The sequence below is a fragment of the Rhipicephalus microplus genome, chromosome 1 (genome assembly GCF_043290135.1).
Source record: "Rhipicephalus microplus isolate Deutch F79 chromosome 1, USDA_Rmic, whole genome shotgun sequence".
NCBI classification, from domain to species: Eukaryota; Metazoa; Arthropoda; class Arachnida; order Ixodida; family Ixodidae; genus Rhipicephalus; species Rhipicephalus microplus.
Window position 1 is genome coordinate 72703433 of NC_134700.1, and position 25162 is coordinate 72728594.

The following is a 25162-nucleotide window of genomic DNA, read 5'->3' on the forward strand; positions in this document are numbered from 1 at the left end:
TGTGGAGTGTGCATTTTTGTGTATTGTTTTCGATCTGCCATTATTGAGAATATAATTTGTTTGTTTATCAACTCTCGGCTCTGACTTGTTCTTTGGGCCACAGCCGGCGTCCGCTGGCGCGCCAAAAAGGACCACTTCTAAATTGTCCACGCTTTCGTGGTGCGGTTCGGAGGGCCGATACTTCGGCTCTTAGAATTAGCCCGGCGATCGCCTCCCTAATTAACGGGACAGGTGTGACAGCTGTACCTCTCCTGCGCTTTTTGAAATTAATGGCAAGATTGAGAAGATGCCATTACTGCGCCACTGAAACAAATGGTGAGGTTCAGCACTTTGTAAAATGGATAATGTGGTGCAGGCGAATCGAACAAACCCTTAAGCACACAAGCGTCTTGGCGTTTCATCTCCATCAAAATATGGCCACAGTGGCTGGGATCAAACAGTGTTGTTGAGCTCAGCAGTGCCACACAATCTTATTATTAGTGTTACAGTTTCAACATAATTGAAGTGTAGATTCCATGCCACGGTCGGCAGGCAATGCTTGTAGCCAATCTAAAGCACCTCTCCATGATATGCGCGGTAAAACATTCACAAATACAGCATTACATGTGTGAGGTTAGAGATGACCTGCTGTAGTAAACATTCAGATGTTTCAACATGCTTGCAGAGTGGACATTCGGGGGTAGTCATCCTGTCATTGCATGGCGGTCAGAAAAAACAAGTAACATCACCAGATATCAATGCATGAAATCAATGCATAATCAATGCATGAAATTTTCCAAAGTAAACAAATAAACTCAGTTAATTAGTAAACAGCAGTATTTTATACATATATGTAGTGGCACCTCATAACACGTGTATCACTCAAGGCTGCTTCTTCACAAGGCATGTCAAGTAGCAGGTTCCTTGCCCATTGTACACAGCTGCTTCCATGTCAGGTGGGCCAGGAGTCTGTGGCAGAAAAAGAAGTATTTCTCATTTATGTGACGCTTCCTTTGTAACACTATAGCAAAACCAGACCCATAATTATGTGATGTTTCTCAAACGCAACTGCAGTAAACTATTAACTAGTAGGTTTTTTGCACTAGTATATGGGCTAGCTAAAAAGACATGCGAGGCGACAGTGATTTATTTGCCTTCTTTCATCGCAACGGCCTGGTTGGTGTTACCTGGTGATAGAATTTCAGAATTAACTATTGAGTTAGCGACTCGTTTCCACATGAAGCCACGACGCAGGTAACACACGTTTTTCCGGTAACAGATTGAGACGTTAAACAATTTTAAAATTTAATATTGCAATGCGCTGCCATCGTGTGACGCCTACGCAGTCATTGGTAAAAAAACTACATATGTTGAAATTAACCAACTAGCCCCGCAAACAACCGTCCTTAAAAAAACTGAAGTGGTTTCTACTCACCGGCCCGGGCTTGCAACGGGTGTTCATCCGATGAAAGCTTCCACGGTCGCTTTGTTCCCCGGAATTCTCTTCGCGAAAGCATTTGAACGAGTCAAAATAAACAGAACGAGAAAGAGTGTGTCGGTCGGCAGAGGCTCGGAATATTTACAGCGAAACGAAACAGCCCGAGACACATCCGAACGTACCGCGAGCCGTCTGCCGTCGCAACTGTTGGCCGCTGCAAACTTTGAAACACGGAGGTTCCTCCGTGCTTTGAAATGAGGATAATGATGTCAATAGGCTGCTGCTGGCTGCGAGTCAGCTGGAGCAAAAACTATTAAAAAGTTGAATGCGCAGCACATGTTTAAAAAAAACTACCTACTAGAAGAACAAGTTGTTTTTCATGTGTAGCAGTACGGAAACAGGTAGTATTTGATCAATTTAAAATTAAAACTTGACCCTGATGAAGGTGCCTCTGCAAGAAAGTGCAATAGCGTGAGTGGCGAAAGATGTTAGTAAATCCACTCTAGGTGTTTGAAACAGAAACGCCGCGGTTGGTTGCCCCCTACAGGTGAACACTTGAACTTGAGAGTTACCGTGCCTGTGCCAGTTGCGTATCGCGTGCCGTAGCGTGCACACCTTTTTCCTTCCTCCGTGGTAGCGTAGAATGTAGGCTGGCGAAATGTCGTGCTATCGGTACATTAGAACCCGGGCTCTTTCCAAGGGTTACAGCTCTGCCTCCTACTTCACACTACAGAGGGAAATATGCGAACAGAGCATGGTCATCACCAGCATGCCACCTGAGCAACTGATAGGAATTCTCCAGCCAGAGCTGGTGATGACTGAGTATGGACCTCTGTACCAACAATTGCAGACCCTTGATCATCTGTCAGTGGCGTACTATCCTGATGACCAGCTGTATGAAGAGTCACTGCACATCCTTCTGGCTCTTCAGCAAAAACTCCAGTACCACGCTCACCTGAGCACATCTATGGATATTGTCGATGGCTCATATTCAAGTCGTCCTGCAGCCATTACGAGGCTGTTGGTGGAGCTTAATGGGATTGAGATTTTGCTGCGTATCATTATGCAGTACAGCCTGCTTCCTAGAGAGAGTGCCATCAAGCATGTTAAGGATCCTCGTTACCTCGTTATACAGAGTCATTGTGTTAAAGTTCTACATAGGCTCTGTGTCGATGATGCAAATACAGCACGGGAATTGTCTGAGAAAGAAGCACTTTTTCAAGGCCTCTTCTCCTTGCTGCAGTTCAGTGAAACTTGCTTAGTGGCATGCGACCTCATAGAATGTCTTTTGCTTTCACGGCGAGAAGTTCTGGATCTTACCGCCATATCCAACATATCCAGTCTGATCGCCAACTTCAGTCACAATCAACTGGCCAATTTCTGCAAAATTCTGGCTATAAGCTTGTCAAACCTGGATGTGTATGAGCACAAAACGTCACTGTATGGCCAGTGCAAGGAGAAAAACCGCAATAACTTTTCCTGTGTTCGAGACATCAATCAAGAGGTCATCTTAAATGTACCTGGTATTCTCAAGCGTCTGGTCATGATAGCTTGTGCAAAACCCTACACACCAAGGTTTCCAGCTATTGCTGGGGAAATGAACCACTGGATGCAATGGATCGAAAATCAAGTCAGCACTTCCGGCACTGGCCCAGTGATGGACTTTATTGGTGGGATCTCTCAGTGGAATAGAGAAAGCGGCTGGTTCCAACATGAAGCAGCCCTAAAGATCTCAGCAGAAATGACATTCCGTGCAGAGGCTGTCTACATACTAGGCTTACTACTTGTTGGAAAACGCAAAAAAGAGGTGCAAAGGGCGCTGGCATCACTGCGGCTAATCCCACAGCTGTCGGATCTGTTTGATCACTTCGTATGGAAACACAATACAATGCGAGGCCAAGACAGGGGTCGCCTGCCAGGTTACAACGTTAACTGCGAGTGTAGTCCTGAAGTTGCCCTCAAGATTCAAGTGCTAAGATTGGTGCACATCTTTTGTGATCATGCAGAGTACAAACATGTCATGCTTTCATGGAGTGAATACAGTGAACTCAAAAGAAATGAACAAACACGAAGTGTAGAAAGTCCAAGCCTTGATCGCAACTTGATGTGCACTGGGAGTAACGGCCTTCTCACCAAAATAGTTGAAGTACTCAAGAAAGAAGCGGGTAGCTCCACGCTCAGATTCTGGCTGTCACGTGCTATCGAAAGTTATCTACGTGGGTGCACCAGTAGTGCTGATCAAGACTTCCTCCTTTCTAGGGGCCTTCGGCAGTTGGTCGCTGGCAACCTAGTCAACTGTAATGTTCGCCAGAAAGAAGTGCTTCAAAGCAGTTTTGACCTCCTGGGCGAGCTGGTGAAGTTCAATCTAAGGGCATTCCGGCAGCTTGACAAAATCCTGAGCACCGAGGCAAAGCAACGAAAGCTACTCCAGCTGGTCAACGGCTACTTGGTGGACTCCAACATGTTTGTCCGTAGCCTGGTTATTTCTCAGGAGCACCTCTCTGTGTCAGATGACTATGAGGCTAAAGAGTATGCTGAGAGGACCAGCTATGTGCTGAGCCATATCGGGGACCAACGAAACCGGATTCGTTATCTCAAGAAGCTGGTTTCTCTTGTCACCATTTCCAACCTCACGCAGGAGAATGTGAGCTGTGTCAACACAGCCTTAGTGCTGCTGATCTTTGCACAACAGCACGGTCAACTGGTGGGTTACCTGCATGCTCTGCGGGGCCCACCTCCAGCAGGTGCAGCCAGCAAAGCGGCCTGCAATGCCAATGCACATACTAGTGTCCCTGCTGGCTCCACAGCAGCCACAGCCACAGCTTCGTCAGAAAGCTTATAGCAAAACCTGCTTGAGCTGCTGCACTTGTGGCAAGAACACTACCTTCATAAAGACGAAGATTGCTCTGCCCTCGAAAAGAGCTCACGAATCGCGTTTCACCGGTAGAAGGCCATGGTGAACACACTTGTCTCGGAGGACATTACCAGTCCGGTGTCCCTAGTCTATTATGTTCACCCTGGGCCCAGCACCCGAGACAGTTGATGGACTGAATGCTCCGCATAAGGGCAGTGCAACCCAGCCTCTGACCATGTGCATGTAATACTGTGAGTTTGTTCATAGATGACATGGGCCCTGTGTGCTGTGCACAGTTTTTTTTAAAAAGCAGTTATTGCTATCATAATAAAGTTGGCATTGTTCTCTATAGCATGCTCAGTCATTCATTCCTGTGATGTTTGCTAAAGAACATAACAAATGGCTAAATAATGCAGCCGGTTTCAGTTAACATTCATTTTGGCTACACGTGATAGCATCCTTGGCCTGTTCGGCTGCTTAGTATTGATGAGATTTCTACAGTCAGTGAATCTCTTTGCTGTCAAGAGCCCTATTTTAACTAAGCAATAGAGGACTCAAGGGAACTAGTTTCTTTTGATGGTGAAGTCACTAGATAACAAAACTGCGCGTTTTCATGGGCCTCGCACCTAACCGTGGCGTACTACAGGTGTTCGACAGCATCCATTCTTTGTGCCGCATTGTTAGCAACGCGATTTTCCTCCGGTGGTGATTGTAACCAGGTGTCTGAACTAGAAACCACGGAACAAGCGTGCGTATACGTACTCCGAATTTGCAGCATTCGTGAAAATTATGCTGAAAAGCCATCATAAAAAATAACGACTGTGCCCAAGAATTCATTCAATGAATGCCTTGTAGGTTAGTGAAAATTATGCGGTGTTGTTTTTTATGACACCGTCGATGCATTTGCGGTCTACAGGCCCTTATTAAGACTGTAATCTAATCTTGCTTTTCAGGTTCCTGTACAGTTACCACATGCTTCTCAAATCAAATCAAATCAGGCTTTATTATTTCATAATAAGATGCACAGAAAAAGAATATACAGAAGGAGGTCCCGTAGTGTACACTGAAATGGGACCTCCTATGAAATGTAAACACAAGTATTTAGTTAGCAACAACAGTGCAAAACTAACAGTGCAAAACTGCGCATTAAAGCTTCTGTTCTGCTTCGCTTAAGATGCTCGCTCTTCGCAATATTGTGTCGCTCTCCGCAATATTGTCTGTATTGTAGCAAAAAGTGTTAACATGTCTACACGCACCTGCACAAGGTAATAGGTGCACCTGGTTACCTTGTGCGTGCTTGTGCATTCAGAAGCTGAAAAAAGCCACAAAACACCGCTCAGCCTGGAATAACGTACCCAGTGCTACAACCGATTACTTATAAGAGTCATGGTAGTTTCCATACTATTTAAATCCTAGAGAACATGAAAACGGTTAGAAGGCAGTGTTTCGTTTCTCTCGTGGGTAAGAGCAACAAAACGCTCCGTTCACCCGATAGCCGCTTAAAAGCGACTTCACTTGGCTTGAAGTGTTTGAACAGATGGCGGCAGAAACACTTGGCCTAAAGCTTTTTTTCACGTGGTTTAGGTAGCGTAGAGTGTGTCACCAGCTTTTTCGGAAATATGCAGTGGTGGGTTTATGGTTTATTTCCATGGTGGCTGTTGGTTTTGGCCATAAGCTGAAGCACCTCTGTTTGCGGGGATGTGATCGCGTTGTGTAAGAGTGATTCACGTGAAAGTCGCTGCCACTTTTCTCAGTTCTTGCATGGTCGCTGTGTTTACGCTGATGGGCAAACGGATTTCACCGCGGTGCTCAGTAGATAACACCAAATCTCTCGAAGTGTTTGCTGCCAAATCTGTAAGGAGTGATAACGAGCTGTACGATCGTAAATTAAAGGCCATTTCTTGTATGATTTGTGAATACCTGTCAGACACACAATTTTAATATTGTGGCGTACGCATTACGTAGACGTGTAGTGCTCGTGTTGCTGAGGGTCGATCGGTATCAGTTGGACTGTCGTTTGGGTGAATTATGACCAACACTTTTCGTTTTTTCATTAAGCTTCGTATTGCGCAAGTGCGCGAGGTAAATACGGCATGCACAAGGTCGAAGAGACGGGATGTGAAGGCTGTTCACCCGACGTAACAATTATGCTGTCACCGATGATGACAATCTGTTTTCTTAGCTGGGTCAGTTTAGATAGGTGTATACAAAGGGAAAAAAATAAAACGAAAATTTATGGCTGGAACCCACAGAGGAAGGTGCTGGAACCATTGTCTAGCTCAAAATGCCGATCCTCAAACGTCTTCCTAGACACCGTCGCCACCGACCTCAGCCTTTGTAACGAGCTCATAATCATTTACACTGGAAAACATTTTGGGACAAGCAGTTGGCAAGGCAACAAACTGCTAGTTTATTACGAGAAGTGCTAAATACCTATGACAAGACTCCAATGGTGGAAAATTTTATGAGCAGTTTGTTAATGAAGCAGGCTGACCTTTGCGAGAAATTGACTTATGAAACATTTTGCCAGAACTAAGAGTAAGCTGGTTTCAACGAACTTATGGCGACCCGAGATGATAGTACATGTTCATGCAACTTACAGGGGCTGCTTGTTGGCGAGATGGGGTAGTAATCAGACAAGTGCCTGCCATGAGATGTGGACACGCATTGCATTCCAAGTCTTAAAAAGGTTGCTATAAAAGGCCAGTTTCGAAAGTTTTAGACAGGATTAGCACACAGCAGTACTTATTTAGGCCTCCATATAATAGGGCTACCGCTAAGGCTCGCAGCTACCCTAATTGAGCTGTTCACTTTTTGAAACACTTCGTAGGTCAATAATTGTTGGTTTCACAGTGAATTTTGCATATTGAGGAATTAGAAGCAATGAAATTATAAGAATACTTTGTTTGCAATGCATAGGCAGTCTTAATTTCAAATGAAGTTTCCAGGAGGGTGAATTTACTTTTGCTGATTCTTCTGGTACCATCATCGCTGTGGTGTAGGTCGTGCCACTGATGACAATCTAGTTTTTTCTAGGTAAGCTTCCCGATTAAAAAAAAGATGACATCAATCAGACTACATACTGTCTTAGGGTTCAATCAGGCACACCATAGAGGTAATTTGGAACTCTTTAATGAATTTTGTAGAAGAGGTCTGTGTACAGTGTATGTATGATAATCATTCAGTGCCCAAGCTTTGTTTGTGTAATACTTGAAACCTTTTTGTCTATAAAATTTATACTGGGGCATACAAGCTCCAGCACCAGGTTTGGCCCCTAAGCAGGCGGTAAGAGTGAGCTCAATCATAAGCCCTTCAGGAGCACTCACCCAGGAATCTAGTACCTACGGGGCAATACCTCCAGTGCACCAAGAAGGGCATGGAAGAAGAGTGCAGGTCACTTCAGGAGCGCATCTTCTGGCCATCATCGCTATGTAGCCATGAACTTGTACTACCAATGTTTATCAGATTCTACTAACAGACTAGGTTCAAATGTTGCCTCTCTATTGCAAGATGGCACATCATTCATTCACATAGTTCCCTCACTACAGGCCCTTAGACTCACTTAAAAATATTTCCTAGCACGGTGTCCCTATCTCGTTCACACGCAGCTGTCTCAAAGCGAAAGTATGCAGCTTGTCACAGTCAATCTAGCTGGTGCCATGCAGGGACGGCTCCAGCCGTTATGATGTGCACTCTCGTCACTGGAGCTATCTGACATTATAGAATTAAAGCCTTGTGTGCATGCTTAAAACCAATGACCACTTCTGCTTGCGTGCTCTGCACTGGTTCGTACGTGTCACACGTATACACAAAATTGTGACGAACCTGGCTTTAGTTCTGGCAAATACTCCTTTTGCATTAACTTAAAGTGTCAGGCAACACATCATTTTACCCAACTGTGGTCGTTTTTACTTGTCATTTGCATAGTTCTCCAGGTTGGTCACAGTACAGAAATAAACGTTTCTTTTTGAAAGCACTACATTTTTAAGTTTACAAGACTCCACTGTAGCACTTGCAACATATACAAGCAGTGATATGCGGAACTTCATGACTTTTTTGTCCTAACAAAGGTAAACTCATTGTCATCTTTAGCCTGCCATGATGCACAAGCTTTAACATATGCTCTGTTGTCATCTTGTGTCAATGATGCCCCATACATTCTAAAAGTTTACCAAAGCTTGTGATTTGGCAAGATGGTACAGCTTCAGGGGGGGAATGAGGTGCAGAAGTGAGATTCCTGTAACGCAAAAACCACAGGACATGTTTAACATCCATTTGTCTTTATTTGTGGCTTTTTCAGCAGGTATGTAAGTAAATAGACATATCTGCGCTGTGGCACAATACAGTTTTACAGTCATTTAACATAAAAACATCACAAAACAATGCTCAAGAAAAATTTTTGCCTTTGTAAGTTTAAACAGATGTGTCGCCAACACACACATCTGCCTGCAATGCTTATCTCATATTTGACCTCAACTGACATGCTCGGGCACTCGCGCAGCAATAAAACAGATTTTCCCAGCCACTCTGAACAGTTTGTAAGTTCACTCAATACAACTCCTCTCCACCTTACCAGTGATCATAGGCCAGATATGAGTCATTATATTAATCACATACCTACGCAACTATAGTTGTCAAACATGAATATATGTGAACCTTACAATGGCTTTGTATGAAGGCCTTGTTAAAATATTTTGTGATCATGACACAGAAACCTTCTCTAGACAAAATATGAAGCAACATTGAGACTTATATGCACCAGGAAAATTCCAACACAGCATATATTGTAAGGATGTGCAAATATTTATCTATTTAGCATATCGAATTGAATACTAATATATTCTACTCAGTACAGATTATTTGTAAAAGTGAATATTTTTTTAATAGTTCACTGATGTTTCAAAATGTTTAGTACTCTGAAAAAAACAGAAACCTTATTCAACAGTATGATACATGGCATCCCAGCTGGCTCGAGTTCTTAGATTTTGAAGGGCCTCATTATTTCTTACAAATGCTGTACCTTCCCTAGTCCGACAACTGACTTAATGTACTTGTTTTTTTTATTGCAATGTGAATCATGCAAGCAGCAGGGAAAAGGCAGTGAAATATTTTATATCAAGATTTGTTGCCGATGAAGTCTTACACATAGCATCACATGCTGAAAGAGTAGCTGATAACCAATCAATGTATTGGCACCAGATTCTGCCATGTCTAAGCACATGCTCGAAACACCTGAAAGGCACCGCATGTGTGCATCGCGGTTATATGAATTTATAAGTTTTTGTGAAAGAAGGACCACTTTTCAGTGTCAACTCTTATTAAGGTGCAGTAAGCAAATTAGAAAATTGTGATGCGCCTGTGTATACCAACCATAATTTTAAGACTGATTAATCATTGCCTGAGTGGCAGCAGGCAATATAAAACTGTAAAATGACTCCAAAAGTCACTTCCAAGGCTTCAGCACAAGGCGACACTGAATTGCTGTTGCTGTGATTTGCAAACTCAGTTTACAGATACACATATTACTCAAGTCAAGAAATTGAGCTTGATTCTATCGCTATAATTCTGTCTGGGGCCTGTCCAAATCAGACTTTCATATGCTACAGGAAACAATTAAGCAATTACTAGTACAAATACTTCTTTTAAGTTCTTACTGATTACAAACAGTAATTACAGCCCCAGCAATATAAATGAGCAACTACAGAAATGTAATCAATTACTTTTTCCTTACTTTCATTCAAAAGATTTCATTATATACTATCATGCATTATTGTGCACAGTCGAAGAACGCCCACTTTTCAATTATCTGCACGATAGTATTAAACCTTGTTCACATGTGGTTTTTATCATAACCCGTCTTACTCCTGGGTAATTTTAATCTTCCAAACAAAATATGAAATGATCATCCTTGTTTGCTCGCTCTTTTCAGTCATAAGCTAGTGCTGAGTTTTTATTTTGTCACAGCTAGTAATACAACAGACACGTGTATCGATGTTGCACGAGTACACCCAACCTCGACCTTGTTTTGACATCTTACTCTGATAATAGGCTAGATATTATATACTTGCCTGGGATAAGTGATCAGTGCATACCCATATTTTTATTTATTTATTCACCTATTTATTCATGATACCTCAAAGATTCCGATGTGGGACGTTGCACGAGGGTTGGGCACACCGAACAAATGGCCGGTCTGGTTAAAATTTTTACAGATGGTCTTCAAAGGTTGCTTTGAAATGAGAAATATATTGGTTATTAGAGCATTATCAAGGGGAATTTCTGGGGAATCACCATATTTTTAGGTTCACAATATTCTACTGAAGCACTTACAACATATGCAAACTGTGATATCCTGAATATCAGCACTTTTTTTCCCAACAAAGGTAAACTGGTTGTCATCCTCAGGCTGTGATCATAAAAGAGCTTTAGCATATGCACCATTGTGTCAATGATGCCGCATTCGATGTGATAGTTTAACAAGGCTTCAAAATTGGCACAAGCTTCAGTGAGGGAATAAATGATACCTATGTACATAATGCGAGAAACACATGACATGTGTTAACTTCCATGTGTTTGTATTTGTCGCTTTGCCAGCAAAGATGTAAGAAGTCAGACACATTCATAGTATGACGATGTACTATGTCACAGTCTTTGAATGTCAAGAAGCATAACAAAACATTGCTTAAGAAACTTTTCCACTTTCAAATGTTTTAACGGGTTTCACGAATACTACATACATCACTCCCTTCTCAGCGTGACATGCTTCCAACAGTCTACCTGCCATTGTATCACAACCCCTGCCTGGAATACTTATCTCATATTTAATCTCGACTGACATGCTCTGCAACCCACGCAACAATAAGCCAAATTTTTTCATTCACTCTGGACAGCGTTCACTTTTACCAACCGGCCTCCAAACTACAAGTGGCCATAGGCCAAAGAGGGGTTAGTATATCAATCACATAACTGCAGCACTATGCTTGTCAAAAATGAGTATAGATGAACAATACAATCACTTTGTAAAAAAGAAGTGAAGGGCAAGTAGAACACTTTTTGTGAAGGCTTTGTTAGAACAAGGCACAGAAGCTTTTAGTAGTAAACATATAAAGCCAACATGAAAAATTATATGCACGATAAAAATTCTAGCACTGCAAATATTCTGAAGGTGTGCAAATATATTTAATCATTGAACATACCAAGTTAAATGGTTCTACAATGAAAATTAAAAGAAGCTTCTACAGCAATACCAATAACTGTGTCTATCTTCTGGAATTCTCAGCTTGCAAATTTCAATATATAGGTCAAACTGAAGCACCATTTAGTATAATATGTTTCAATAACCACAAGGCACGTATGACCACATATTCTAACCTGCACCTTTCAAAGAAGTCATTCGCTTGATCAACCAACAACAACGATATAGGAATCTGGTTTTCGATCCCACCATGAGAGAGAGGTGTGTGAATCCTTTCTTATATATAAATTAAGGGACGCACACCATCTGGTATTGATGAAAGTGTCGGAAAGCTGACATTCCTGACCAGGTAATAGATAAGCCATACTTTCATATATTTACTAATTAACCTCATTTTCTATGCTTGTTATAGATCTGTTTTTACTGGCTTTTGTGGCGCACTTTGTCGAGTTCATTTTTACCACTGTCTCTGCTTTTATAGTTTATATTTTACCTTTTACTTTCTAGTTCGTTTACTCTTGTTACCATCAGCACACTTCATTTATTATTCACATTCGCTACCTGTTTTCACTGCTGTTGCATTTTTCATTGAATTCCTTCCATATGTAAGTTCTTGCATTCATAAGTAAGGCTGTTCCTGTGCATAGCCCACACTTTGCTGTTGAAAACTGTGTCTTGCTTGCAATTTTTCTATGCAGTCACAACTATATCAAACAAATACCTATGTTTATTTCTAGTTGCATCAAATGTCGATTCTCATTAATTTAAACTCGAAGGGACCTCTGAATTTTGTTTGAATTATCAATGAGTTTGAATTATCAAAAGTTCTCACATAGACGACTTTGGGTGAGGTGACACCACACATTAAAGTTAGGCATTGATTTTATCACATTTAAAAATTTTTCAGGTATTTTTAAACCCTAACTGCACACAATGAAGAGAAAGCAGAGGTGTAAGCTCCACAAGTTCATTGGCCATTTGCTGCTGATCACACCTTTTAAAAAAATCGTGAATTGCCAACTGATTCTTTGCTATAGGTATGCACTTTTAGCACAAAGCTCTCTATACCAGTTGAAAAGCAGTACAGTTTACCATGTGTGTGCTTTGTTTTAAACATTTGTTTACTAACAAATTCTTTTTTCTTGAAGGCCTGAGGTGCCTACTTTTCATTTTTAGACTGTTAGGACTATATAAGCACACAAATTTTGAAATAGTAGTGCATATGTGCATGGGAAAGCAGCAGATATTTTCTGGTATGGAACTGCAAAAAGTATGAGTTAACCGAATGATGGGGTTTGATTTAAGAGGCTTTTAAATAAATTGAAAGAATAGAGGGCCAACGAAAAAAATGAGTTTTGTTTGAATAAATCGAAAATATGTATATTCAGAGTTTCAATTATCGAGAGTCTACTGTATAGCATATCTATGACAATAATAGTTGAACACGTGTTGGGTGCCCCCCGCTGTACTCATGTATATAAGAAGTGTGTTTTGGCCTGTGCCCTGTATCCCCTGACAAAGGCAGGCCCCCCTGCTGAAACGTTGTAAGAAAGACATTTTTACTCATTCATCTATTATTTCTAAATGATCCAGTTCATTCAAAGTACTGCATCTCCAGAAACACTTCTGGATATGTGTGTATGTGTGTGTGTTATTTTTTATAGCTCTGTAAGTCCTTGCAGGCTGTTATATGAGAGGACATTTGTACTTTACTATGTGAAAAGCAGTTCAAAATGTCAGCAAAAAACTTCAGCAGGTTGACAATTAACGAATTCACTTGGATCAAGCCTAACTGTTTCATTTGATAATTGTGCAAAATAGAAAGAAAAACTCGAGTACATCAATGCTTGTAGTACAAAGTGAAACATAATATAGATAATTGAATTATACCCAGTAACACTCTAGTTGGAGGGTGCAAAGAGCACAAGGTAGGATTTCTGTTGAGTGTTTCATTACACAGTTTGTTCAAGGACGACAGGCATGTGATTTATGTTTGTGTAGACTTCTGAAGGCTAGCTCTTTAAAGTAACATGGTCACGGAGTGTGTTTTCTGGTATTACATGTAAGCAAACCTGGTTGTTGATTTGTTGGATTCGTTCAAGCTCGTATATGCTAGCTTCTGGCTGTGTGGATCCCAGATTACACCATCATCTATGGTTGGGCACACTGCTGTTTTAGAGGCCATCAGCTTTGTTTCAGGCATGACATCTCGTAAATTTGGCCTTAGAATGGCCACCTACACTTAGTCGAATTACAGATATTTCCAATGTGCTTGTTCCAGGTGCAATGATGTTTATTCAAACAGAGAAGTCGCAACGAGGTCATGACGGAAAATGGGCGTACGGAAGGTCTGGCAAAGGTGGCACAGGTTCTCACGCAATCAAAGCACGGTGTTTTTCGTTCTCTTTGGAAGACACATATGCGTTAGTGCGTATGCTCCACTACCATACCCCACCCCCCCCTTTGGGGTGAAGAGTAGCCATCCTGGCCACTCAGGGAGTAGGCACATTGAGGGGGTTGTAGTAGGTCTTGAGACGGTCGACGTGCACGGTCTCGCGTCCTCGTCGGCACAAATCTGGCGATTGTGTTAGGGGCTCGATGATGTAATTCACCGGTGAGGTCGCGTTAATGACACGGTAAGAACCATGGTATTGGGCCAGAAGCTTAGAAGAAAGGCCAGAAACGTGCGGGGGCGCCCAAAGCCACACAAGAGAGCCAGTACTAAACGTAGGAGCTATGTGATGAACGTCGTCATGTCGGGTTTTCTGTAGATCTTGAGCCTCACTTGTCAGAAACCGGGCCAACTGACGGCAGCCTTCAGCATATCTGGCGACTTTGAAATTGGGGAGCACTCAGATGCATCAAGGCGGTGCGGGAGTATAGTGTCGAGTGGGTGGGAAGGTTCGCGGCCGGACAAAAGAAAGAACGGGAAAAAAACCAGTAGTCGCTTGCGACGCAGTGTTGTAAGCGAAGGTAACAAAATGTAATACAGCGTCCCAGTTAGTGTGGTCGGAGGAGGTGTACATCCTCAGCATGTCGCCAAGTGTACTGTTGAACCGTTCAGTGAGACCATTCGTCTGTGGATGGTATGTGGTAGATTTATGGTGGATGATGTTGCATTCAACGAGAATAGCTTGGATGACCTCCGACAGGAACACTCGACCCCTATCACTGAGTAATTCCCGTGGAGCACCATGGCGGAGAATGAAGCAGCGCAGAGTGAAGAGTGCAACTTCGTGGGTGGTCGCTGCCGGTAGAGCTGCAGTCTCAGCGTAGTGTATCAGATGATCGACACGGACAATAATCCACCGGTTTCCAGAGCCTCTATATGGGAGGGGGCCATAGAGGTCGATACCCACGCAATCGAATGGGCGAGCCGGGCACGGGAGTGGCTGTAACATGCCAGAGAGGTGCCGCGGAGGTGTCTTGTTCTGTTGGCAAGTGGTGCAAGACTGAACGTATTTCTGCACAAAGCGATACATTCCTCGCCAGTAATATCGTTGGCGCAGCCTGTCGTAGGTTTTCAGGACACCTGCGTGAGCACTTTGGGGATCTGCTTGGAAATTCATGCAGACGTCAGAGCGCATATGAGTTGGGACAGCAAGGAGCCACTTCCGACAACCAGGCATGTAATTGCGGCGGTACAAAATGTTGTCTCGCATGGAAAAGTGGGCTGCTTGCCGGCGCAGCGCTCTCGTGGAAGGGACAGCAGACCGATCGGTAAGTGGGCGTGTCGCTATGCGGCAGCAGGGTGAGCTGTCGGGTGACTTGCTCCCTGATGAAGTTTTTGATCTGGTTCGACAGAGTCCCTAGGCGAACGTTGCCATTTGCAAGTGCGACGACCGAGATCGAATCTGATGGTACACTATGTCAGGCGATGAAACGCTGACGATGCAATTCATCGAAGCTCTGGCACAGGCTTACAAGGACTGCCACTGTGGTCGGGCTTTTCGCCACCAACATCTGGAATGCGCCATCCTAGATGCCCTTGAGAATATGTCGAATTTTCTCTTCTTCAGGCATAGATGGGTTAACACGCCTGCAGAGGTCGAGCACATCCTCAATGTAACTAGTAAACGTCTCGCCAGGCTGCTGGGCTCAGTGGCGTAGACGCTGGTCAGCGCGGAGTTTTCGGACGTCTGGCAATAACGTAGACGAGCTTAGAGTCGTCGTCTCACTTGTTGCTGGCACTTACGCGTTCGTACAAGGAGAGCCAATCCTCGACGTCTTGCTCACCACTGCCGCTGAAGATTGGTGAATCCCGCTGACGGGTAGCGCCAGGGCAGGTCGACGGGGCAGCCGATGGTGCGGGCTGTGCTGGGACGGGCTGGTTGGCGACTGCGTCAGTCATGTTGTACGGTGGTCTTTGGCCCAGCTTGCCAGAGCGGAGCTCCAGGTCTGCTTAGGAATCTCAGCACCTCCACCAAATGCGATGTTGTTTATTCAAACAGAAAAGTTGCAACGAGGTCGCGCCGGAAAATGGGCGTACGGCAAGTCTGGCAAAGGCAGCACAGGTTCTCGCGCAATCAGAGCGAGGGGTTTTTCGTTCTCTTTGGTAGGCGCATGCGCGTTGGTGCGTATGCTCCACTACACAGGTTAGATTCGAAGCAATGTAACACGTACCACATATTTTATCTGAATTGATCGCTTCACTTTTTTATGTTTATTTTTTTACATATCAGTGGCTTTCTTCTTTTATTATTGATCGGCTAACAGGTAGTTCGGTCAAAATTGATCTTCATGCTCCATTTTCACACCATTTTTCAACTCCACACAAAGCATTATTAAGCAAAACCTGGTCAGCAACGTGTTCTACACCAGTTAATTGCAGAAAGTCGTCTCTGAGCAGTCTCAAATCAGTGGAAAAATTTTGCATCAACATGGCAAATCGGTAGCATTTAGTAAGAGGCTCCAAGTCTCTCCTAATCTTTTTTTACAATGTGCTATGATACGTCAGCACTGGACATGAAAGCGTACAACCGGCTTGTTGTGTTTTGGGTTTTCAGTTTGGTTTCGGATTGACATTAGAGGATGCCAGGGGGCGCCGCTCTGGCACCTAGGATTTCAAGGCGACTGTAAAATAAAGCAGTGTGTGTTAGGTAACCGTAGAGTGCGGTTGTGTCCAACGTTTGGTTGTGTCATAGAGAAATAAATAAAGGTTAAGAGTGGACACTCCCGTAGACCCCAGCGGCCCAATCGACCCTAGCACACCTGGTGGTTGGTGAGAGCAAGTGGCGTGCGCTTCCTGTTTCGGTTTCACTGGCGCTAATTTTGAAGTACTTTGCGTAACCGACGTTTGGCTATGACGAAAGTTCATGATTTTAGACCACTTTTCATCGCCCAAATGGATAGTTTTTGTTGGTAGTTTTGATTTAGCGATTCCCTGTTTTGTTTTGTACAGTGGTTCGTGCGAATTGGTCGTGACGTAATTTTTATTTCGATTAAGTTTTAATAAAAAGAGATGCAGGTAATAATAATTCACTACGGTTTTATACGTCGCGCTTGTGTTTTTCTTTTGGTACAAGTGATCAATGTATATATCAGTCAAAGAGACAGAGTATCCGCAATGTTTTATTCAAAGGCAAGGTAGAGTCTAAGAGTATAAAAAGCACAATATGACAAAGGTAGACAACAAATACATCTCGTCTTACAAATAAGTTGTAACAAATATTGTAACAAATACAGAGAGCACAGACAACGCACACATCGCTAGAGTTGGCAGAAGCCGAGAAGCTGGTGAAGTATGACACACCGGGCCAGTGGGTAAGTAAGGATCTATGGCAAAAACACAGCGCACAATGCTGATGAAGAAGGAAGAAGTGACATATACACAGCAATGAAGTCGCGAATGACGTTTGGGGTTAACCGAAATAATGCGTAGAAACAAAAAGAGCGCACAGAAACCACACGACACAATATAGCAGAAAGGCAAGGTGCAGTGTGCTGGCTGTGCTTAAGAACAGGTAGCCCAAAATGAAAAAAAAGCAGACTTAATGCCTGCTTGTCCTCAGAAAGGTAGGGCTTTGCAGCTTGCTCACTACGCGAAAGACAAACTTTATGCTGCAACACTGGCAGGTCTTGTGGCTCTTCTTATGGGTCGCCTTCATCAAAAACTTAAGATCCCAAGTGATTTGCGTCTGGGTGTTGCTGTGACGCTTGCGAGCTAAAATAGATTGTAGTCATCACTTATCCAGAATTGTGGACCTTAATTGGTGCTACGAGAGCGGTATTACAGGGCTAATAAATAGCAGAAGGAAACCACTTTGGCTCATTATTTTTCACAAAGGCTCTACATCGTACGTTATCACTCACAAGCTATATAAAAATAAAATGGCAGCGCCCGCAGCCCCATCAAATGCTACAAGTTTGGGTATTCTTTTGAAAATTTTGATGGGCGAGATGAGAAGGTTGATGAGAAGCTAAAATACAAAAAGCGTGATAACGTGAGCCGTGCCCACATCATACTGTGTTCCTTACCCGCTCGAAGACATTTCAACAAGCGGTTTTGTTATCGATATATTACTTGAGCTGGAGAGATAAAGCATACACAGTGACCAAGCGACCCACAGTAAAGTGTACAATTGCTAACCTTTGAACTTTTCAAGCCGTATGTCTGAGATTGAAGACTGGAACCTAACCCTATCTAAGTTTCGGTTCACAAAACGCACATGCCAACATAAACGAACCCGGCAAAACATTATCAGAAACTTCGCGCGACACCCAGCAGAGCAGAAATGAAAATCGCCAACACTTGACAGATGGTGATACAAAACATCGCACACTTTCATGTGATGTGCAGTGGCCTCAATCATGGCAAGAAAGTGAGATTCAAGTTGTTGTACGTATGCAAAAGCTGCTTCTGATGGCACAGTGAGATTCCCAAAAAGTTTGCAGGGGACGTGGTATGCTTTGAGCATTGTGAAATACTGGTGGGTACCCTTAAGCGTCTCACTGTCGTCTTTCAGTAACTGTGGGAAACTGCAACCGTCACATGCATTCCGAAGGAAGTGTTTGATGAGAAACCCAGCTACATAATATGCAGCGGAGTCATCGATAATTTGGGAGTGAATGTTGGTCGCAAGTTCAGAGAGATCGTCTAGAGCGGGAAAGTCGTCAGGCTGTGGCTGTGCACACTCCTCATTATCCACAAGACACGCACTGGTGAGGGAGAATGGCGAGAGCTGCTCCTGGAGGAGGTCACATTCATCATCCTCGACATTTCCGTATTCTGACAGCTTGAAGAGTTTTCTTATGCAAATGTGCTTCAGGCCACAAATAAATTGTGCTACATTGGGGTTGGTGTTGCAACCCTGTTTTTGCCTAAAGTGGCCAAATATGTTCTCCAGAGGATCCTGTTGAAGCCTGCGTGTTAACAGGTATTCAAAATTGTAATTTTTGGAGAGGTCGTCCCATAGTTGACAAATAGCCTTAATTGTAATTTGCCAACCTACGATGGTTTGTGGTTGAATTCTGCCGACAAACTGCCATGATGCAATCCAGGGAAGCTGGCCTCGGAGAAAGTCAATCAGCTCTGAATCATTTTTAATAATTGCATGCCGCAGCTTTTGCGAAGTTCTTTTTTTACTCGAGCTGTTCAAGGTATCGAAAATCCTGTCCATACGATCACAAAATTGAGCTGTAGTGATGGCCGAGGCAGGCAGCACCTTCGCATACACCATTGCCGTGATAGCAATCGAAACTGATGCACTGAGGACCTGAGTTGCTCTGCTGACCTTCTTATTAGAAAAAGGTTTCTGATGAACATGCCGTTCAGTCAACTTTGGAGCCAACCGCAACCGCAACTCATGTGAGAATTGCTAAAGGCTTCCAATGTGCGACCAGTTAACGATGTCATCCCCAATGTATAACGTGTGTGCTTGGACATTATTGCGCGTTGTTTTAATTAAATGCGGGACATCAAAAATATAATACACCCGCTCACCATTACCTTCAAAAAAAGGCTTTGCTACAGTCACTCTTAGTTGGTTAGCGAGACTTACATTTGAACTGCCCTGGTCACAAATGACTGCTTTCACTGCAATATTAATGCTCCTAAGCTCCAAAATGAGTGACACCAGCAGCTTATGCATAACAGATGATGGTGTTGATGTGTGCCCTATGGTAAAAGCAACCGGTTGAACCCACTTTCTCGAAACACCAACAAGAACAAAAAACCAGTGCTCGATCAGCAATGGTTGAAGTGCGATGAGTGCCATCATCTGTAAAACCCTGGACAACGTCTCTTGCAGCATCATAGTACAAATTCTTTTTGAATGCTATTTCGTCGAAAACTAAAGCGCACACTCGGTCTCGTTCATTCCAAGCTTGAGTATTTGTTGCAATGGAAGAAAGGATTCCTGGAATTATGCCTGGAGTCATCTTTACATTAGCTAGCCACCTCCTTAATGAATGCCGGGAGGGCAACGAAAAATATGGGGCCAGAAATCGGTATGCTCGTGGACCTCGGAAGTTTAAGTGAAGAGCGAATTTCTTGAACCACACGGAAAACCGCTTGCCCTTGCGTTTGGGCCTCAAGCGAAAATGTGCAGAAAGAAGTTTAAAAACCTCCTCGGTGACGTGCGGTCGGATAACTCCAAGGGCCTTTGAAGTCGACGGTGCTTGGTGAGGCTGTCTCCGCAGTCTTTTGATAGTTTTTCGCTGTGCTGCTACTTTGGCTTGCAGATGTTTAATGGTTTGCTTGTACTTCATTGATAGAGACATTGTCGCTGGCACACAGGAACGCACTGCAATAAACAAAAAAAATGGATGTTAAAGCGAAGAACAACTAATCCCATACGAGCACTTTCCTCGCTCTTTCAGACCCAAGGTGCACAACTTTCTGTGGTGCAAAGTTTTCGATTCCACTACCTAAAAACAAACCATTCACAATGTTGACAATGCACGAAAAAAATGAAAATCACTGAGAGCCCACCCTTACATTTTGTAAGTGCACACGTAGTGTCCTTTTGAGGATAGTTTTCTCAGAATGTCCTAAACATAAAATAGCACATTAGAAACAGCTGCAATAAAAGCATAGTCACCGTTTTCTCTAGGGCACTCAGGCGTGGAGCTGTTGGCGGAGACGTCTTCTGGAGGATCTTGTGAAGCTTGTTCAGTGCCTCGGACAGTGCTGTCGGAACAATCTTGCGAGCGGCCTGCGGAAGTCTCTATATCAATACACTCTGGTGTGGAAGTGAACACACAACTTACCGGTCACACAAGTTCCTTTTGTGACAGCTGAACGACTGGTTAAGGTTTTCTCTGGCAAGACGAAGTCAGCAGAAATTCTTTCACTAGCTACAAGGGAGCTGCCACCTGCAGAGGTTTGGCTAACAGTCAATTTGGGTAAAAAAAAAGAAATCGCGATACTGAACGCACCCTGCTCATCGGGGCACCTCAATGTGTGGGAGCCGCTTTTTGAAGCCTCTACCGCAGGTCCTGAAGAAATAAAATTACAACAATGTGTCAGTAAGAGACTTAAAGTAACACAAACTGAAGCTTATCCGCACCTTGCAGTGCAGCTTCTGCAGTCATGTCACAGTCACTATTTGAAGCGACGCTCAGAGAACCTGCATATATGTGCAGTTGGTACAAGTTACAAAGCTTGTAGCATGGGGAAACTTAAACAGCTCTTTCAAACGCATAAATTGGTCGAACGTGGAAGAAAAGAGAATGCACCAACTAGGAAACAAGTAATTTGTGATTTCTGGAATTATCAACAGTGCCAGCTTTCACTGATGAAAGGTATATGTACATGTGCACTCAGGCTTGAAGATAACGTGAAATAGCCCTTTAAAGTCTTTCAAAACAAGTTGCGCAGGTCCAGAGCATCAAAAAAACGACAGAAATGTAAAGATGCTGTTAGGAAGGTGATAGCCCACAATTCAAATTACAAAATTTAAGACTTTCCAAGTGTTACTTCTATAGTGAGGTTTCTCCATCGGCTACAAAGATCTTCGCGGTTAACTGTCGCCACTGATTCAATACAAGTGGCTGCTATTGCACATATTTGAGTTTCAGCCAATCACTTACATGGTGCAGCTGGTTGCTCACTGGGAACAGCCATTCTTGTAAGCCTTGTGTGCCCAGGGTCCATGAAACTTTGAGATAAAAATGGTCGCTACAAAACCTGTACGTTGCGTACAATAGGCTGGCCGGCTTACTCAGGAGATCATCGCGTCCAGCATACTGCATCCATGCTTTCATCCTGCATTGGCAATGAACTATCAGCTGAAAGGGGAAGTGCTTGAATAGTGATTTTTTATTGTTACCCTCACTGAGCAAGTAAGAGCAGTAAGCCTAAAGACATGCAAACCATACAAAAGCTTTAACACACCTGCCGTCCCGTGATATGCGGAAGAAACTTGTCCCAGGCTTCTTGTGGGTTCTGCCATTGTTGAAGCGCCACGATACACAGCAGTAGCTGCCGTAGCTTGGACCACCGGGCGGCATGGCATCAGCGCGGTCTGAAAATGTTAGTAAGTGGATGCTTCGCTGTCAAATTACGAAAAAGATATGTGCACGTCATAAGTGTACCAGCAAACCCCTTTGAATGATTAGCTAATCGATGCACAATACAAAACCAGTGATACATCTCTGACCCATAAAACTCTGACTTACAAAGATAGACATCAAAACCACGTACGAAGATTTCAGAAGTTTCCAGGCCGCTATCCCTTGTAATGCAATAGTATCGCGGCCTGGGAACTTCAGAACACCTTCGTGCGTACGCAGTATCAGCAGTACATTGGGAAGAAAATTCGTAGTTGAAATTTGTCCGGCAAAATTATGTTGGAAACGTCAAAAAAATTTTTGGGCAGCTTGCACTAGTGGCACAAGGCTAGCGAAGAAACGAATATGATGGCCACTTGACTAGTCCAGATTTGCCTCCGGCACACCAAGAATTATTCGTGTTCCGAGCCTTCGGAAAACGCGTCGTGAAGCATGCGAGGCCCAGCGAACGCTTCTCAATATTTTGCACCGAGCTGCCCAGCTATGCTCAGCGCACAGACGCTCGCGTCCGTGGCAGACGCAGCACGCGTCGCCTCGGCTTGACGCCGTGCCGCCTTTGCTATACTGCATACGTAGCACAATGTTCCCGTCTAGCCACCGCATACAGCCACAAACTTTCTTTTTAGCGAACCTCCCAGTCCTTACAAGCTTCAGAAAAAGGTTACAACTGCGTGAATGAGACGCCACGTAAGAAACAAACTCGCACACACGAAGCGCAACGTGTGTGTGTGTGAATCTTTCTATGTTTGTTGCATGGTGTCTTATTCACCCAGGTGTAACCGTTTTCTGAAAAAATGACCCAACAAGACCAACAACATGTCATTCAACAAGCTTCACTTGAAAACGTGCCTCACTTGTTATCTCACGCACGAAAAAGCCGACGTAGCCGACGTTGACGAAAGCGACGAAAGCTTCTCGCTGTCAGTCATGCATGAGCTTGTCGCTTGGTGGATGGTGTTTATGACAGTACAGCTAAAGAAAAATAATCGCGTAAGGTGTGTCAAATAAATTGTTATTATGTATAAAAAAACATACCAAATTTTTTCCGTATATTTATTATTTGTAAAAACAATTCTGTTGCATATATTATAACTGTTTTTTTTTGCGCTTGCGTCCTTTGACGTTTGGTGAGAGCACTAGTTCGTTACGTAGTCGTGACGCACTTCCTAAGGCCAGGTTTTGCGGAGTGTCCTCTCTTGTCTTTTTCTTTCTCTATGGTTGTGTGCTTTTCTTTCGGCGCTCCGCGCCAACCTGCGTGTTCGGGCTGGTCGGTGCCCCCGCCAGCCGCGTACGTCTCCGCCGGCCGTCTTCTTCTTCTTCTTCTGCTTCGTCGGGACCAGCCAGTCCCAACACAGCAATGGCGACGAGGACCTGTAAGAGCCCGTTTCGTTCTCCGTGTTCGTGCTAACCCTAGACGCTCTTTGTTCCCAGCAAGGTGGCTACTGCGTGCTGCGTCGCTTCATTTCTTCATTCAGCTACGCCGCCTCTGCCTTCGTCTTCAAACAGTGTACTGGCGTCATTTTCTTCTCGTCTGCACCTCTCCATTCTTCTTGCTTGAAATGGCGTCTCCTATTCCACCTCCCCTATTTCTTCATTCGCCCGGGGACCCGACACTTCCGTGGGCGGACTGGAAATTGGTGTTTCAGGCTTACGCAGACGCGGTCGGGGAGGACGCCAGCAAGCCCGAGTGTCGCAAGGCCCTGCTGCTCAACGCGTTGGGCCCTGCCGGGTTAAAGCTCTTCTATACTTGGGAAGCAACCAACGCGTCGCCGACGCCAGCGTCGGGCCATACCTTCAAGAATGCTGTTGCTCTTTTCGATGAGCATTTTAAAGATGTTTCGTGCGATTATCTCGCACGCGTGAAATTCCAAGAAAGGCGACAATTGCCTGGTGAGCCAGTCGCCGAGTTCATTACTTCTCTTCGAACGCTCACCGCGTCGTGCGGCTTCGGCGCGCTCGAGGACGATATGATCCGCCATCAGCTTTTCACCGGGGTAACCTCGCAAAACGTCTGCTGCCGCATGCTTCAAAAGGGCTCCTCGATTTCATTATCCGAAGCCCTCTCGATTGCGCGAGAGGACGAGCTTATTCGCTACCAGTTGGAGCAATTCGCTCCGCATTCAGTGCAGCAACTTTCTGCTGCGGGGGGCCAAGGCGGCGGCTCTTCGTTTCACAGGACGCGTCAACATGGCGGCCCTTCATCTTCGTCTCGGCGCGGCGGCCAACATGGCGACCTCTCTGCGTCGCGGGGGCGAGGAAGCCGACAATATGGCGACCCCATTCAGCCAAAATCGGGTTTTCAGGAACAGCACCGAGCTCCTGATTCGCGTTCGCAATTTTCTTCTCCAAGCGCAACCGCGCATTGCTTTCGTTGTGGATCGGCTCGGCATTTAGCCAATTTTGCGCAGTGTCCCGCGAGAAACCGCACTTGTCTTGCGTGCGGAAAAATCTGACATTTTCAGTCCATATGCAATCCCATCCTCGTCGCCATTGCTGTGTTGGGAGCTGGCTGTTTTGTTTTGTTTCCCTGGTAGGTTGGCTCATACCCACTCAGGGGGATTGGCCAAGAAAGTGTAGTGCAGTTTTTCTGTGATCATTTTAACTATGTGCAATGAATTGGTATTATAATAAGACTAATGTAAAAATAAAAACAACAAAAAAGAGCAAACGAAAAAAAAATCAAGTTGAGCAGTTTTGAGATTTGAGGTGTTATGTTTACCACTCAGCTGCGTTTACTTCACTCTGCCCTTGAGAGTAATAAATATTTTTTTTGATTGAAGATCACAAAGGTATACGCTTGGTTGCCTGAATATAATCGCAAACGGCATTGAAAGCATCCCTGTGGCAATGTCCCAAAGCTGAGGCGCCAAAGCTTAGCGCCGTTTCCGCCGTCAATCTAAGGCCTGGCTGGTCCCGACGAAACAGAGGAAAAAGAAGACGGCCGACGGAGACGTACGCGGCCGGCGGGGACACCGACCAGCCCGAACACGCGGGTTGGCGCGGAGCGCCGAAAGAAAAGCACACAACCGCACTCCACGGTTACCTAACACACACTGCTTTATTTTACAGTCGCCTTGAAATCCTAGGTGCCAGAGCGGCGCCCCCTGGCATCCTCTAATGTCAATCCGAAACTGAAGCTGAAAACCCAAAACACAACAATCATGTTATTGAACCACTGCGTACT

At 44.2% G+C, this 25162-nt stretch overlaps 2 protein-coding genes across 2 annotated transcripts; one reads left to right on the plus strand and one right to left on the minus strand.

The window, feature by feature from the left end:
• The first annotated feature begins 2216 nt into the window (after positions 1 to 2216).
• LOC119177983 (short transient receptor potential channel 4-associated protein) lies at positions 2217 to 4394 on the plus strand. The gene has a single exon (XM_037429157.2). The coding sequence runs from the start codon at positions 2232 to 2234 to the stop codon at positions 4257 to 4259; it is 2028 nt and encodes a 675-aa protein (XP_037285054.2). The 5' UTR covers positions 2217 to 2231; the 3' UTR covers positions 4260 to 4394.
• Positions 4395 to 20254: 15860 nt separating this feature from the next.
• LOC142768223 (uncharacterized) lies at positions 20255 to 21286 on the minus strand. The gene is made up of 4 exons (XM_075870175.1): positions 20976 to 21286; positions 20845 to 20904; positions 20677 to 20781; positions 20255 to 20621 (listed from the first exon to the last, which is right to left on the minus strand). The coding sequence occupies exons 1-4, from the start codon at positions 20998 to 21000 to the stop codon at positions 20458 to 20460; spliced, it is 354 nt and encodes a 117-aa protein (XP_075726290.1). The 5' UTR covers positions 21001 to 21286; the 3' UTR covers positions 20255 to 20457.
• Between the last annotated feature and the right edge of the window lie 3876 nt (positions 21287 to 25162).